General features: G+C 40.4%; 3 protein-coding genes across 5 annotated transcripts in view; all 3 read right to left on the reverse strand.

The window, feature by feature from the left end:
• Nucleotides 1-3,901: 3,901 nt before the first annotated feature.
• Nucleotides 3,902-6,499, reverse strand: LOC308126293 (uncharacterized protein). The gene is made up of 2 exons (XM_080490551.1): nucleotides 6,446-6,499; nucleotides 3,902-6,349 (listed from the first exon to the last, which is right to left on the reverse strand). Exons 1-2 carry the CDS (start codon nucleotides 6,462-6,464, stop codon nucleotides 5,328-5,330), a joined length of 1,041 nt encoding a protein of 346 aa, XP_080346677.1. The 5' UTR covers nucleotides 6,465-6,499; the 3' UTR covers nucleotides 3,902-5,327.
• A 468-nt stretch (nucleotides 6,500-6,967) lies between these two features.
• LOC308126452 (uncharacterized protein) lies at nucleotides 6,968-8,347 on the reverse strand. Its single transcript, XM_080490856.1, has 2 exons — nucleotides 8,269-8,347; nucleotides 6,968-8,084 (listed from the first exon to the last, which is right to left on the reverse strand). Exons 1-2 carry the CDS (start codon nucleotides 8,291-8,293, stop codon nucleotides 7,084-7,086), a joined length of 1,026 nt encoding a protein of 341 aa, XP_080346982.1. The 5' UTR covers nucleotides 8,294-8,347; the 3' UTR covers nucleotides 6,968-7,083.
• Nucleotides 8,348-10,909: 2,562 nt separating this feature from the next.
• Nucleotides 10,910-14,411, reverse strand: part of LOC308126494 (rho-associated protein kinase 2-like) — a 37,493-nt gene continuing 33,991 nt past the window's right edge. For all 3 annotated transcript variants that reach the window (XM_080490968.1, XM_080490966.1, XM_080490967.1), the window contains one exon: nucleotides 10,910-11,538. In XM_080490968.1, coding sequence (XP_080347094.1) covers nucleotides 11,535-11,538 — 4 coding nt within the window. In that variant the 3' untranslated portion in view covers nucleotides 10,910-11,534. The remainder of the gene's footprint in view (nucleotides 11,539-14,411) is intronic.

The following is a 14,411-nucleotide window of genomic DNA, read 5'->3' on the forward strand; positions in this document are numbered from 1 at the left end:
ACAACAGGTGAAAGGTCTGTTATAAGCACTGCATAAAGCCCCCCCAGGACAGATGGACCCAGATGATAATCCAAATGAGGTCAGTGTGAAAACATCAGCCAATCGACATTAAAACTTATGGCTGTCGGCGGGCGGAGTCAGCGAGGAACATTTCGCCGTCATACTGTGATGAAATGCCGCGTCCTTGTCTTTGTGCTTGGTGGTAATTAAACCCCCTCGGCCAATTTGTCCCCTACTTGGGTCATTGGGGGTGATTACAGATGGATGTGGAAATCAATCTGCCTTACCCCTGGGAAGAAAAATTACAGCCTGAGACACGAAAGGAAAAATTCAAAAAGTCCTTTCCTCTTCCAGTCGCCTCACATCAAAGCTGCAGAGATCATACACATGCAGACTTTACCGCAGTGGAACATTTACATAGTCATTACAGGGAGTGGATGTGTAGGCTAACTGTCTGAGGGGAATGCATGAAGCTGTGGGAGGAGTAACAGATCTGTCAGTACGGCTTATGGACATTGTGAGCTTGTAAATTAAACATCATACATGGATCCTGTCGGTTTCTATCAATCCTTGCAAGTCAGTGCAGACACTAAAATCACAACGCAAAAGAAGTCAACGAGGCTTCCTTTTAAAAACGAAAAGTTGAATTTGCAAGCGATAAAACCTATCAAATTGGTTGTTTTTGTTATTTTGCTTAAGTGCTTATAACATCAGTGGTTTGCTGGTGCTGATTTAAGTGAACTTTTACTGTAGATCAATCATGCCTCTAAAAATAGTACAGACGAATGTGAGGGTGTGTGTGTGTGTGTGTGTGTGTGTAGGTGTGAATCTGAGAGTTGATTATAGAGAGAAAATGGAAATTGATTGGAGAAGCTATGTCTGTAAGTGCATGGATATTTATATAAGTGATCATCCATCTTCTCCATCCACCCTGATGTAATTCATCTGGTTCTCAGGGAGTTTGATGCTATTTGTAATTTCCTCCATTTCCTCCTTTTCAATATAATATAAGCAAAGTAATTTCGTGTTCACTGCTCACAACTTTGGAAAAAATTGTTTTCTACAAAGTTATTGGCTTCCGCAGTACATTTTATTTCCTTTCTTTCTATTTCTTCAAGCTATTGCGAATGCTCCTGAGGATATGTCTAGTAATTTCTGAAAAATGTGCTGCATTATGACCTCTCGCAGGAACATATTTTGAATCAAATTACAGCGTTGCACCTGGAGGCAGAAACACATGTTCCATCAGAGGTGGTGAGAAAACACATTCAAATAAAGGAACCAGTTTTCAATATTAATGGTTGCTCAGAAGACTTTGTATGTCATATTAATGTTAATTTGTAAAACAGGCAATATTAACCTAACAAAAGGAAGCTGTTTGCCTAAACTGATTCTCCACCGCCACTGCTGCATGTTATTTATTAAGTGTGCTGCCATTAAGACGCTGTCAAATTAATATTTTGGCTGCAGTTTTCTTCCATTTCAGCTCAGAGTGCTTCGTTAATGGCTGCTGCTAAATTGCACCTTTGCACTTTTTTTTTTTTTTTTTTCAAAAGATGAACAGATGTTACATTTCTTTGAATTTCCACCCACACCTAAAGCTTTATTCTTGGTGATAAAACAGCCTCGATTTGTACCGGGGTGTCAAAGGGAATGTCGGTGTAGGAAGAGCCTCTGAATAGCCCATTTCCCTGGAGAGCATGAGAGGCCATTTACAACACCCAATCATACAGTTGGGCAAGCGACCCCGGTCCCTTTTTGCCAATAATGAGATAATGCACAAAGGCAACGCCGCATTTCTCTCCCCGTGTTTATGTTGTCAAGTACAGCGATGATTTATGAGCAGAGCAATGAGAGGAATAAAACCCATGAAGGATTATGATAAATGAAAACATGGGTTAACCCGTGGAAGCCATGATACTCTCAAACTACTCCGGCCAGAATTGATTGAATAAGCCACAGCAATGCAAATTGTAATGCATTCCAGTCCTGGACATGCACAAGTTAGAGGTATATAAAAAAAAGTGCAGTGAATCATGAGTGAAAAGGCAAGCAGAGGCTAATGAAGGGCTCAGTGGGAGTGTTTCCCTGTTTGGTAAGTGCCTGCATGGTAATGGCCTGAAGCTTCTTAAGACACACAACCGTGACTCCTCTCACCCACCTCGAGGTAAGCTTTTAATGAATCCAACAACCTCTTTTCTTACTTCAGGCCCAGCTCAAACGCGCATTGGGTGTCACCAAAAAGGTGAACATGACCTGTGAAATATCAAGGTTGAAGAAACAATGTGCACAGCTGCAGTGCAGAAAAGGAACAGATGTTTCTACTAATGACTGTCTGTTGAAGTGGAAATCCAGTCCTGGGATTTCCTTTTTATTTGTGATAAATTGCACTCTCGTCCATAAACTTTTGTTAGGCTATACTGTTAGGGTACCTAATAAAAAAAGCATCAAAATTACAAGAGGCGATACTTTGCAGAACATAACAACTCAACGAGATGCTTTCTAGACTCTCAGATACTTCTAAAGTGATGTAAATAATACGCAGAAACCACAAAGATTTATTACTCCACTCTACTCTCTACTCTTTCTTCCAATATGTAGATTTTTCCGCTTCACATTTAATTCATTTACTCAAATCCCAGTTTTTTTTTTCAATTTTATATTACTGTATCAAGTTGATAATATAATTGTCTTTAATTCCCCAGATTTCAATTTTTGTCCATGCGTGCACATAGGAAACGTTTTATTCATGTGTCTGTCAGGAAGGCTAACGTATAAACAGTATGCCTATTAATGTTTGGATTTTTCCAGAGGCAAAAAGATGCATTCAGTGAGGTGGAAATGAATCCACCCAGATATCGATATCAGCAGAGACTTGGAACATGTCAGTGTCACATTATCTGATGTCGGTGAAAATCCATCATCAAGCCCTACCGTCTGAGCCGATTTATTACACCTTGCTTGCTCAGCAGCTTGCACAGTTTGTGACTGGCTGGTGGATTTCATGGGGTGTTTACCAGCTAAAGAACCGTGAAATCTCCACCCAGAGTTCATTAAGAACACAAATAGAGTGAAAAAATAAAAAAATTTAAAAAATGCTATTTGGAGTTGTATTCGTAAATACAGCTTCAAGCTGAGATATTCCTTGAATTACAAATATGGCCAAATAGCAGAGAGTGAGTGACCGTATTTGGTAACTTTCATATTTTCTCAATACAGTTATGAGAACTGAGCTTTACACTGTTCATACACTGGTAGTACAGGTAATTGGATGCAGGTGCAATTTAGAACACTTTTATTACACATTATTATTATTTAGAACACAATTATTTAGAACACTTTTTTTTGCATTTTCATCAGACAACACGATACTAAACAGTGGGAAGACCTTTCTTTCTTAGGAAATCCAGTGAGACATTAAGTTTAGATATGTATGATTTTATGTCAGCTTGAAAACCTTCAACACATTTTATTCATTGAAAGTGGAAAATCTTGCACATACATACACTTGATAAACCTTATTGTAATATTGTTGTCTCGTTCAGAGAGTATGCAACGTATGTGGTTCTCACTGTGATTGATCAAACTGACAATCCCTGAAGATTTATGGAGAAATTTAAAAATATAATAATTTTGATAACTAGATCATAGTCAACAATCTACTGCTTTTATAACCACTGAAATATTATCTGTAAAATCTGTGATCAATAGTGATAGAACTCTAAAACCAAAGTGTAAAAAGAAAGTGATTTATCCACTTTACTGGACTGAATTACTTACAGCTGTTTTAACTTACTTTTAACAAACACTGTAGAAAATACCTTCAGAAATTGTTTCACGAGTGGAACAAAAGGAATCCCGTTGAACAGCACTTCTAAAGAAAGACACAACACATGTAGTGGAAGACTTTGCAGAGTTTAATGTCAAGTAATAAGTGTTCTATTATGTGCTAATGAGCAGCTATCAAAGAAGATCAAGTCTCCAGTATTACAGCAGTGAGCCAGAAAGGCCACAGTAATTTTCGAGTGCGTCAAAGCACTGCCGGTGACCTTTCAAATTTCAGTGTCAGTCAGTCATCATTAGCAGATAGTCGGGCAGCGAGCCAGACAGCAGAGTCCATTCCTCCACATTGGAGGGAAGCTTCGTCTTCATTTATGCAGTGAACACACAATCCCTGTCACAAATATCAGAGGTTCAAGGTTTACTAAAGTGGGTGGAGATTGAAACGTCGCCCCTCGAGGAGAAACAGTAGTTGTTGGGGTAAAGGACACTTATTCATTGTCCTGAAAGCAGATGTTCACATCCAGCGGGAACGCTCCAGAAAGCCCACATCCTCAACCTTCAACCTCCAGGATACAATCCAGAGAGGTGAAATGAAAGACTTACTGTACATCAACCCTCTCAAATTCCCGTCTGCTCTTTGGGGAAAATGTACAAACAAGGTTTCATTTTCGTGAGTAATAGTCTCCAGAGGCGGGAATGTTTTATATGTTATAAGTGTGATAAATTAGAGTCCGATGCACTCGCTGTGATCGAGGCCTGTGGGCTTATAGATGATATATACAGTGCAGGCAAACGCTATGAAAGAGAGGTGGAGAGAAACACAGAGAGACGTAAAGAATGAGAAAGAGGGATATTTAAACACATCCTGGAGAGGTCAGCTGCGAGACTGAGCCGTTGCGCTGCCCACACACTCCCACATTCTCAACATCATTAAAAACAAAAGGCCACGACTAAAAACAATGCCGCAATCTGTGATGCAACCAACAAGTGAGACAGATCTGTTGGCGTAAGAATCTCACAAGAGCTCTTTATCTTCCTGTAATTCTCTTCCTCAGCGGACCATCATTCCTGCTCTTAAACACGGCTTGTTCAGCCTGGAACTACAGTCATCCATCACTTTTTCACCTCCACAATTAAATTAATGAATCAACCTGAGAGCTAGTTGGATCAATATTCATTAGCAAAAGCTTTTGGTTTAACACATTTCTGGCTGGGATGTACTGCTCAAATAGGTTCTTGAGTGTAAGCTGCACTTTTTTTTTTCAATTCAAATCACTGATTAACTTCGGGGTATCTTTTTCCACTCGGGGGCGTTGGACAATATCCAAACTGATAAGGGCAGTTCACAGCAAAAGCAACATAAATAACAAACACAATATGTTTTGTTATACTATCTTGGACTTTTGATATAATCCGTTTTGAATAATAACTTCTCAAAAAAGAAAAAAGAAAAATTTGTGGTGCGGAAAGGCTTCCCCCTGACCCCCGCTGTTTGTTCTGCTGCTGTGCCACCATTTTCCAACACTGCGATTGTTAAACTTAGATTATAGTTTCATCAGATCGAGTTGGTGGTCAGTCAACGAGATCACTTGTTTAAGTTTGAGCGCTTCGGGAGCATCGCAAGTCACCTCCTGCAGAAAGAGGACACTTTCCGGATGCTCCCCGAGCCACTTCCACAGATACTCCATCTTTCTATCACACTTCCAGGGGTTCCCCGTTAGAATCACACGAAAACCGGCTTTTGTCTCATCGAGCAGACCCGCGGGGAGAAATCGTAGCTGATTCTGATTGAGCAGCAGAAGTTCAAGGTGTGTCAGCCCCTGGAAAAGAGTTGCAGGCAGCTCTTGGAGTCGATTCTCCTGCAGAAACAGCCGGGATAGTTTAAGGTTGTGCGTGAAGGTCGCAGGTTTTAGGGAGAGGAACTTGTTGCCGGCGAGGTTTAGTGTCACCAGGTGGTTCAGGTCCCCCAGTGTTTGCTGTTGTATATCTTGTAGATCATTGTCGCTCAAGTCTAGATTCTCCAGACGGGGCAGTCTCTGAAACATTGCCGCTGAGACATTTGATAAACGGTTTCCAGACAAATCCAGCCAGGTGATGCTGCTGTTGAGCGGAAACCAGTCCGCTTCTGCTTTCTCAAACAGATTGTTCTTCATCACCAGACTGCGGAGTGAAGCCCGACTGAAGACACGCGCAGGCAAATGAACCAGCTGATTTCCCGTCAGGTCCAATGTGTTCAGATGAGCGACGCCAGCCAGGAGATCTGAAGCGAGACTCGTCAGGTTGTTGTGATACAACTGAAGCTTCTTCAAATATGGGAGAAGACTCAAATGGCTGGCGGAAACGCCGCTGAGGTTTGTGGACTGGATGGAGAGTTGGGTGGTGTTGGGGGACAGGCCGTCTGATGGGAACTTACTCAGGGAGTTGTGGCTGCACACCACCTCTGCGCCTGAAGGTGGAAAAGAGCACAAGCATAGATCTGGGCACGGGTGGCTGCCGCTCTGCTGGTGACCGCATTCAGCCAGTGCGGCCAAAGTCAGAAGCAGCCACAGGTTCATCTTTAAAAACACTGCGCAGAGAGGAAAAAAAAACAAACACTTTAAGTACAAATAATTTACAGATATGGTGAAAATGTGAAGAACCGTTATCACAAATAGATTCTTACCAGAAAGACACAGCAGCATGCCGTCTGCTCTTGATTACAGACTTGCTTTGATACAGCATTTTAGTACATTTGTTCCCAGGAATGAGTCAGGACAAAATGTTGCAAGAGGCAAACAAATCCGAGCAAACAAACCAACTCATCAGCTGTTGAGTGGATCTTGTTTTTTTGTACTTTCTGAAAGTAAAGATGTTACTACACATAAATCAATATTTGCTACTTTTTACTCCTGCAAAAAATATTTTGTTCAAGTGTACGTGTGACATATGGGCAAAATGACTGCGCACTGTTTATGTAATATTCAAAAATGTGCACATATGAAACAATAGAAACTATTCATTATTCAATGTTATTTTTGTCAGAATTTTCTTAACAAGAGTTAAATATCCTTTTTCATGTCACTTTAATGTTGTTCTACTCCAAGTTAAACCACTAGTGTATTTGATCAGCTCAGTTTTGGGAGAAAACAGGCTAATTTGTCAGTTTTTAATGGTTAAAAATAAAGAGGACTGGGATTCGTCATGTCATGTATGTATATAATGTTTAATCATATCGTTACATACAAAAGACTCATTCATTGAAAGGACAGACAGATAGAATTGGTCAGATTTGATCAGATATTAGTCTTTGCACATGCAAAGCTAAGACTGGGCATTGAGTTCAGTCTCAGTCAGTGACAACACCGAGCGTCCTGCGAGAGACTGAGGTTTGGCACATGTGACGGTCTCTGGGAGGAAAACCTTCTTCTTGTTCTTCTGAAGCCATCTCCACAGGTACTGCAAGTTCTCGTCGCACAGAAAGGGGTTGGCAGACAGGTCCAGACCGTCATTCTCCAGCGAGTCCAGCGGGTCCAGCAGACCAGGGGGGATGTGGGTCAGTTGGTTGTCTTCCAGACTGAGGTGTTCAAGTTTGGCGAGGCCCTGAAAGAGATTCTGGGGGAGTTTGTCCAGCTTGTTTCGGGTGAGGAACAGATAGGTGAGGTTGTGCATGTTCTGAAAAACAGAAGCGTCCACTGCGTCTAGCTTGTTGTTCTGCAGGTTCAGCCTCTCCAGCTTGGTCACAGAGTCCAGGGAATTAGCGGATATCTTCTCCAGGCGGTTGTCGGACAGGTCGAGATTCTCCAGGCGGGGCAGCTTCTGCAGCAACGTGGTGGGGATCTTTGTCAAAAGGTTTCCAGATAAATCCAACCAGGTCAGGTTGCTATCTTTTGAAATCCAATCCGCATCGGCTTTCTGGAGCAGATTGTTCTTCAGCACCAAGCTGCGGAGTGGCGCATGCTTGAAGACATGCAGAGGCAGATGGCTGAGCTTGTTTTCAGTCAGCTCTAAAGTGTGGAGGAGAGGAACACCCCTGAGCAGATGAGAGGAAAGGTTCTGCAGTTGGTTGACATACAGGTGGAGCCCACGCAGCAGAGGTGTGGCGTTCAGATGCTTTTCGGAGATGGAGGTGATGTTTGTGAACATTATCGTCAGCTGTGTGGTGTTCTCTGGCAGACCCTCAGAGGGATACTCTGTCAGAGGAGCCATGTTGCAGACCACCTCTGGTCTTCTGGGGTAGCATCTACAAAGAGTTGGACAGGAAAGTGCATCATGGAGGAAACACACCAGCCCAAGAGACACAAGGATGCACCAGGACTTCATCGCTAGAAAACAAGAGGGACAGAGCACATGAGGACACATGGGGGGGATTTTAAATGGTTCGGAAAGTATTGCCTCACTGCAAAAGGCAGGACCACAAATAAAACCAGAACAAGTGACAAATATTTTCCAGCTCATGCCCAGGCTGTTCAGTAACATGAGGAGTAACAACAAATAAAAACAACTTACTGCTGTGTTCTGGTTGCATAAGCATCCGGCACACTGCTCCTTAAATCAGACTCAACACTGTTCCGCTTGCAAATTTACCGTCATTCGGGGGCCAGAATCCCCCAATCTAATCATTAGTTATTGTGTAAACAAGGACCCGCCCCCGCAGTCAAGGACATGCAGTTGCAACAGTCTGACTTCTCCATGAAGGGAAAGTGCAAACTCTGAAAAGCTGGTTCTGAAAATGACGTCTGTGAGTTATAGTGAGCAATTCATGACTGACTAATAAGCTGGCACTCATTAAAAACTGTAAGGTACACAACTTGTATTACGGCGTACTTTAAATATTGTAAATGTTAGACAGAAAGAGGCGAATGGGAGGCCAAGTGGATGAGTAACAGGGGAAAAAGTGCTTGGTCATCAATTCCAAAATATTGAAGAATTAGATTTATTCAGAAAGAAATGACATTGATCATGAGAAAGTACAGGGCTGTTTTCTTTTGTAGCGCGAAGACGATATGTGAGCAAAACAGAAATACTGTGACGTTACAGCGTCTTTTACATTAGTGAGAGTTGAAAGAAAGAAATACTGTATTGATTCTCTAATTTCAGGAAAATTACCAAAAGTAATGCTCTAGAAAGACATTGCACCTTTTAGTTTTATTGTACGGTTGTATTTTACTGGAACAATGATAACATTGAAACTGGAGCTCAAAATGAAATAATCAAAAAGAGGAAAACCACTGCACTTATCGGCCTCTCACAGGACAAAGTTTAATGTTCATGGAAAGCTGGTCAATAAAAACTTGTGCCTCACCTCATTCAAACCCAAAACAAAAATCAATTTTTATTCTAGTCTAAAGCCTGAAGGTTTCACATATTAACTATATATTTGTATATGTATGAAAAAAAATCTAGATGTGTGGAGTGACTGTTGATTAATGGATGAGCATTTTTCCACAGGTAGAAATAAGAGAAGAGAACGCATGACTTTCACTTACTACTATTGGGGAACAAGAAACTTGTGAGATGTGTAAATTAAAAAAAACTAAAGGTGAGCAATAATGAATGTACACTCATGAGGAAGAGGAGGAGTTTGTGTGCCACCTGGCATTATAACAACGAGGTACAGCCGTCAGGTAAAGTGCAGGATTAATTCATTGGTGATTTAACCGGCGCTTACAATCACAGAGCTGATAGAGAGAATGGATTAGACCAGCAGCACAAAATACGATTTTAGCAGATGGGCAACATGATGAACCATTGCATTATGTATGATGAGTGCCAGTTGGCTTTAGGCTGTTCTGAAAGATTTATTTCAGTCAAGCCCACTCACTCCACATGCACTTGTGAGATAGAGACAGGCCGACTCCGGTATACGTAGTTTAGTCTCCTAAAATGCACTGGAGTCAAATATAATACCTCTACAGGCACAATGACTGCACATTTGCCATTTCTATGTTCTTAATGTATCACACAATGACCTGTCCGGACACATCTCAATGTGTTCTAGTGGTTCTGTTTAACTGGTGACACCATGTTAGAGCGACAATATGGCCCCATTATACATATTTCCACCTTATTGTGGTATTTATACTCATTACAGCAACAATGAAGACAAGGGAAAGGCATGTGTATGGAAAATAACTACATTGCAAATTTTACCATGGATTGTTTTGAATACATTTAATTCCTATCATTTTGAAGCTGTATCTTCATTATTCAAGAAAACAGGTCATTGAGTTCAGATATTTCCATCCTGTGATGATGAATAAACCCCTTTGTACACTGAAATGAAGGTTCATAATCATTTAAGACCTTCCAATGGTCACCTATTATTTTTGTGCCAATAACCAAAAACTCTTGATCCTCGTTGATATTGTATAACACTCTTCCTCTGTTTTTGAAGGATTGCATCATAAAACTAGAGATTTATTTATCTCTCACTGAATGTAAAATCTGTCGAGTCCCTTTAAAGTTTTCTAACAAACGACATCATTTTTTAAAATCAAAATGAAGAAAAACAATCTATTCTCTTTACATTTTATGTCACCATCCTCCCTGTTTTGAAGGTGTTTATATTTCCCTTAAGAGAGACTAAAACTGTTCCAAAAAGCCATTAAAGCATACATGCATTATGAAATTAAAACAAAAATATTGTAATATGGTTAGAGTTTCTGCAATTAGACATATTCAAGAAATAATCAAGATACGCTCTGCATCTCAAAATAAAAGTCTTCTTGTGTTGGTTTGAAGCTTATAATTTCAAATCTGGTTCATTTTTAAGGTTATTATTAGTTTTGAGCTAAATATTGTATAACAATTCATTTGGTCTCCATAATACTTCAAATCCAGTCATAAAAAAATGAGCGCTTTAACAAGATAACCAGCCATCTTAGCCTCTGTTTAGTTCTTTTTAGTCTGAATTTCCTAAAAAGAAATATGAAGACAATCCAAAATAACATCAAAAAAGCCTCTAAAATCAGGCTTTCTAAAAAAAAAAAAAAAGTGATCACCTTTAAACCATAAACACGAGACATCCAACGATAATAGTTTTCATGAGTGGCACAAAAACACATTGTTCTTGTTGAGTTCATGTTTTTAAAAGCTGTCACAGCTTTTATGTTGCACGAGGAGGAGAGTCAAGAAATGAAGACACACACACAATGTGAAGATTTCTATTTAGGATAATCTGTATTTATACATTTACAGGACAAGCAGAGGTTTTCCATAATGTGCTGCTGAGTTATATCCATAAAAATAATATAACTAAGGATAATTCAATCCTATATACAAATGTTCACACACATGCCTAATATTTCACAAGCACTATTCAAAATTGAGTCAGAAAGAAAGAAAGAAAGAAAGAAAGAAAGAAAGAAAGAAAGAAAGAAAGAAAGAAAGAAAAAAAGAAAGAAAAAAAGAAAGAAAGAAAATCCCTGTTTTCATCATGACTACAATTATAAAATAAGGCAGCTTTAATCATCAGATGTTGTGAAAAGGTTGATCTTTGGGTGAATTGTCACTGTAACGTAAAGACGGTGCCGATTTCCCTCTGGTTAAAATGACAAAGACGGTCCCAGTTCTCATGACGACGGCCAGTCTCTGCAAACATTTCTGACCGTGATTAGTGAGGTTGTTTTTTTTTTTTTTTTTTCCCTTCTTCTCTTTTTTACCGCCACTTTTGTCGGTCCACTTCTGTGAACAAATATCACACACAGGCACGGCTTCCAGACCACCATCATTAATCCACACGGATGAAAATGCACGTCTCTGATTAGCCAGGGTTAACTGTGAGGAGAGAGGGAAATAAACAACATGATGTGAAAACCTGGGAAGCGACCAGCAAGAATGGCAGCACTTCAAAGGCTCACCCACACAAACACACACCACAAAAAAAAGAAATCCACACGTATTAAACAAGGAAGCTACCCACTAACCACACAATGGATGAGTAAAACACATAAAAAGCAGACAGATACGGGAATAATCTCGGTCTGCAAGCTTCAGAGAGGTAAACATTAAAACAAAAGCTTGACATTTTTGGGGAAGGTAGTAGGCTAAATATATAGCTAAGCATTGAAACGGCTCGGGTGTCTCTCAATGAAAGTCACAAAATCTGCCTGTGAAGCAAGTAATTCAACGTCAGGCTCATTCCTACCTAAACTATGACAGAAACAAAACAAAACAAGAAAACAAAAACAACTTAAATTAAACCAACTAAACCAATATGCTTACACAATATACCAATAATCCAATGAACTACTTTGATATTAAGTCACGACTGAGCATGCTCACAATTCAAAATAATATTTGAACACTAAAGTGCATGTTTTAGTTAGAGAATAATTTTCTTTCAACAAAACCAAACTCTTGTTTAATATCTACAATTCTCCACAATGCAAGTTGCTGTAGTGTAATTTCTACATGCTTTGTTTGATCTGATGTGTGTTGCGTCATGAGTTGATGCAGTTTACCTTGCATGTGACATCAGATAGTTAAAATAGTAACCAATACTAATCGAATACAAATCAAGCAGAGTACCAGGAGTTGTACCAGAGTCCACCTCCAGTGGAAACAAGCTTGTGACGTCGTATTAGTGGAAAGCATCGGGGGGGAATTTGAGAAATCACACTTAGTACTTTTTCAGTGTTCATGTAAACAGCTGACGTGCTGGTATACAAGCTTGAAAGGTTTCCTCCGATCCATTCAGGGGCTCTGATGCTATCAAACATTTAAAATCCTCTGAAGTGATTAGATAAAAGTGTTTACATGACGAGATTGTAATTGGATCGACATTTGGAAATTTCTGCTGCTCAACAAGAAAGGGACCAAAGTGTCAAACTATTACATAATTATTTTATTCTTTTACTTCCCCCAAATATGCAGACCAAAATCATTCCCTTTATATTGACTATTTGTTAAGTTATGTCCAAAAATAACTTTGTAATGGAATCTGTGAGACCAAACACTATTTTCATGACTTGCACTGGAATGTCAACCTGCGAATGACACACTTTGTCATGCTGTCTGTCACACTACGACCTCCTACAGACTGCAAACACACGTCTCATGCGGGGGTCCCGTTACCCTCTGTCCCTCCTCTGTCACTTGCTTCAGAAGAACAAATCATCATCATCATCATCATCATTAACGACATCATCCAATGACCAACTCCAGCCTTTCAGGTCAAACTCATCAAGCAATCTGAAAGAGCAAGTATGAGATTCAACAAGGGGTCAAAGGGATTTATTCTTTCACGGGCGTATTGTCGGGGGGCAACACATGCAGCGGTCAGCAGGGGGCGGCGAGCGAGCGGGCTGATCGTTCGGATGAGGAGGGTTAAAGGGCACAGCCATGCCGTGGGCGGACTCGGCTCACCGGACTCGGCTACTTACAGCCTCCCAGCGTGAGAGACGTTAGAAAGGTGGGGTCAGAAGTGAAGAGGTCAGGGGGTCAGTGGAGGATGATGCGGAGCATGGGGCCAGTGCTGAGGGATGAAAGCCTGTTAGGGCGCGGCTCAAAGTACAAACTACTAGTCGCAAAAAAAAAACCAGAAAAAAAAACCAGACAGTAACCGTTAGTTACTCTCAATTTGGGGCCATTTTCTACTCCATTAGGTTTTCTGCCCACACTGAAGGAGGTGCCATGTTGGAGCATTAATGCTGCACTGGGCGTTATGCAAATGCAAGTGGTTGAGGGAGCCTGTTTAAAGCAAGACATTCTAGGTCAGCCACAGCTTCAGGCCCCTTTCAACTCTGCAGGACTGAGACTCATCAACAGACATAACAAATCAGTAAGGGTTGTTTTGAAACTAGTTTTTGACCAAAACCTGCTAAAAAATTCAAGTTTTGCCCTCATGTTTTATTTAACAAGACATTTATAAGAACTGTTTATGCTACATGGAGCTCCCTCGTGATGAGGAGAGCTCAGGAAGGAAGGTTCAGCTCATTGGAATAAGAACAAATGAACAATGTTTTGGGAAATATGTGGTAACATGCGCATCTCTTTATGTCTTCTAAAGTAACAAAGGTAAATAAAAGGAAATGCTAGAATATATACACGGATGATTTTGGCCTCTTTGCTTTTGATTAAATGATTTGTTGAAATTCGTTGAAAAGGTGTGAAAAACCTTTCTTAAACAGATGCAATATACGTATGTACAAAACCAATATCAGGCTGAAAACGTATTGTCATACATATTGAGTGTGATGAGTCATAATTTTTTTTGTAACAAAACGTATGTTTACACAGTAGTACTGTTTGATAGACAGATAACTTTACGGGGACTTGAGCCCATTTAGAGACTTTAAAAAAAATGTGAAAGGTTAAAATACACGATATTGCCCAAAGTATTTGTCCAGTTAACCAAATCATGAATTCGAAGTTCCAATTGCTTCCGTGTCCACATGTGCATATGGAAGGCTTCCTTGGCCGAGCAGCTCCTCAGTTCCAGTGAAAGAAACCCGGAAAGCTTCGGCATACCAAGACATTTAGGTCTATTTCATGCTCTCAACTTTGTGGGAACATTTTGGAGATGACTCCTTCCTGTTCCAACTTGACTGTGCACTAGCACACAAAGCGAGGTCCATAAAGACAATGATGAACGAGTTCGGTGTTGAAGAACTTGACTTCAACCCGACCGAAGAGCTTTGGGATGAATT

The sequence above is a fragment of the Lipophrys pholis genome (assembly GCF_963383615.2).
Source record: "Lipophrys pholis genome assembly, chromosome: 21".
In the NCBI taxonomy this organism is placed as follows: Eukaryota; Metazoa; Chordata; class Actinopteri; order Blenniiformes; family Blenniidae; genus Lipophrys; species Lipophrys pholis.

What these genes read in the sequence shown, in the direction of transcription:
- LOC308126452 (XM_080490856.1), bottom strand. Translation starts at nt 8,293, where the DNA reads ATGCTTATGCAACCAGAACACAGCA. An exon ending in TATGCAACCAGAACACAGCA is followed by an intron (nt 8,085 to 8,268) that starts GTAAGTTGTTTT and finishes CTTGTTTTCTAG; the next exon opens with CGATGAAGTCCTGGTGCATC.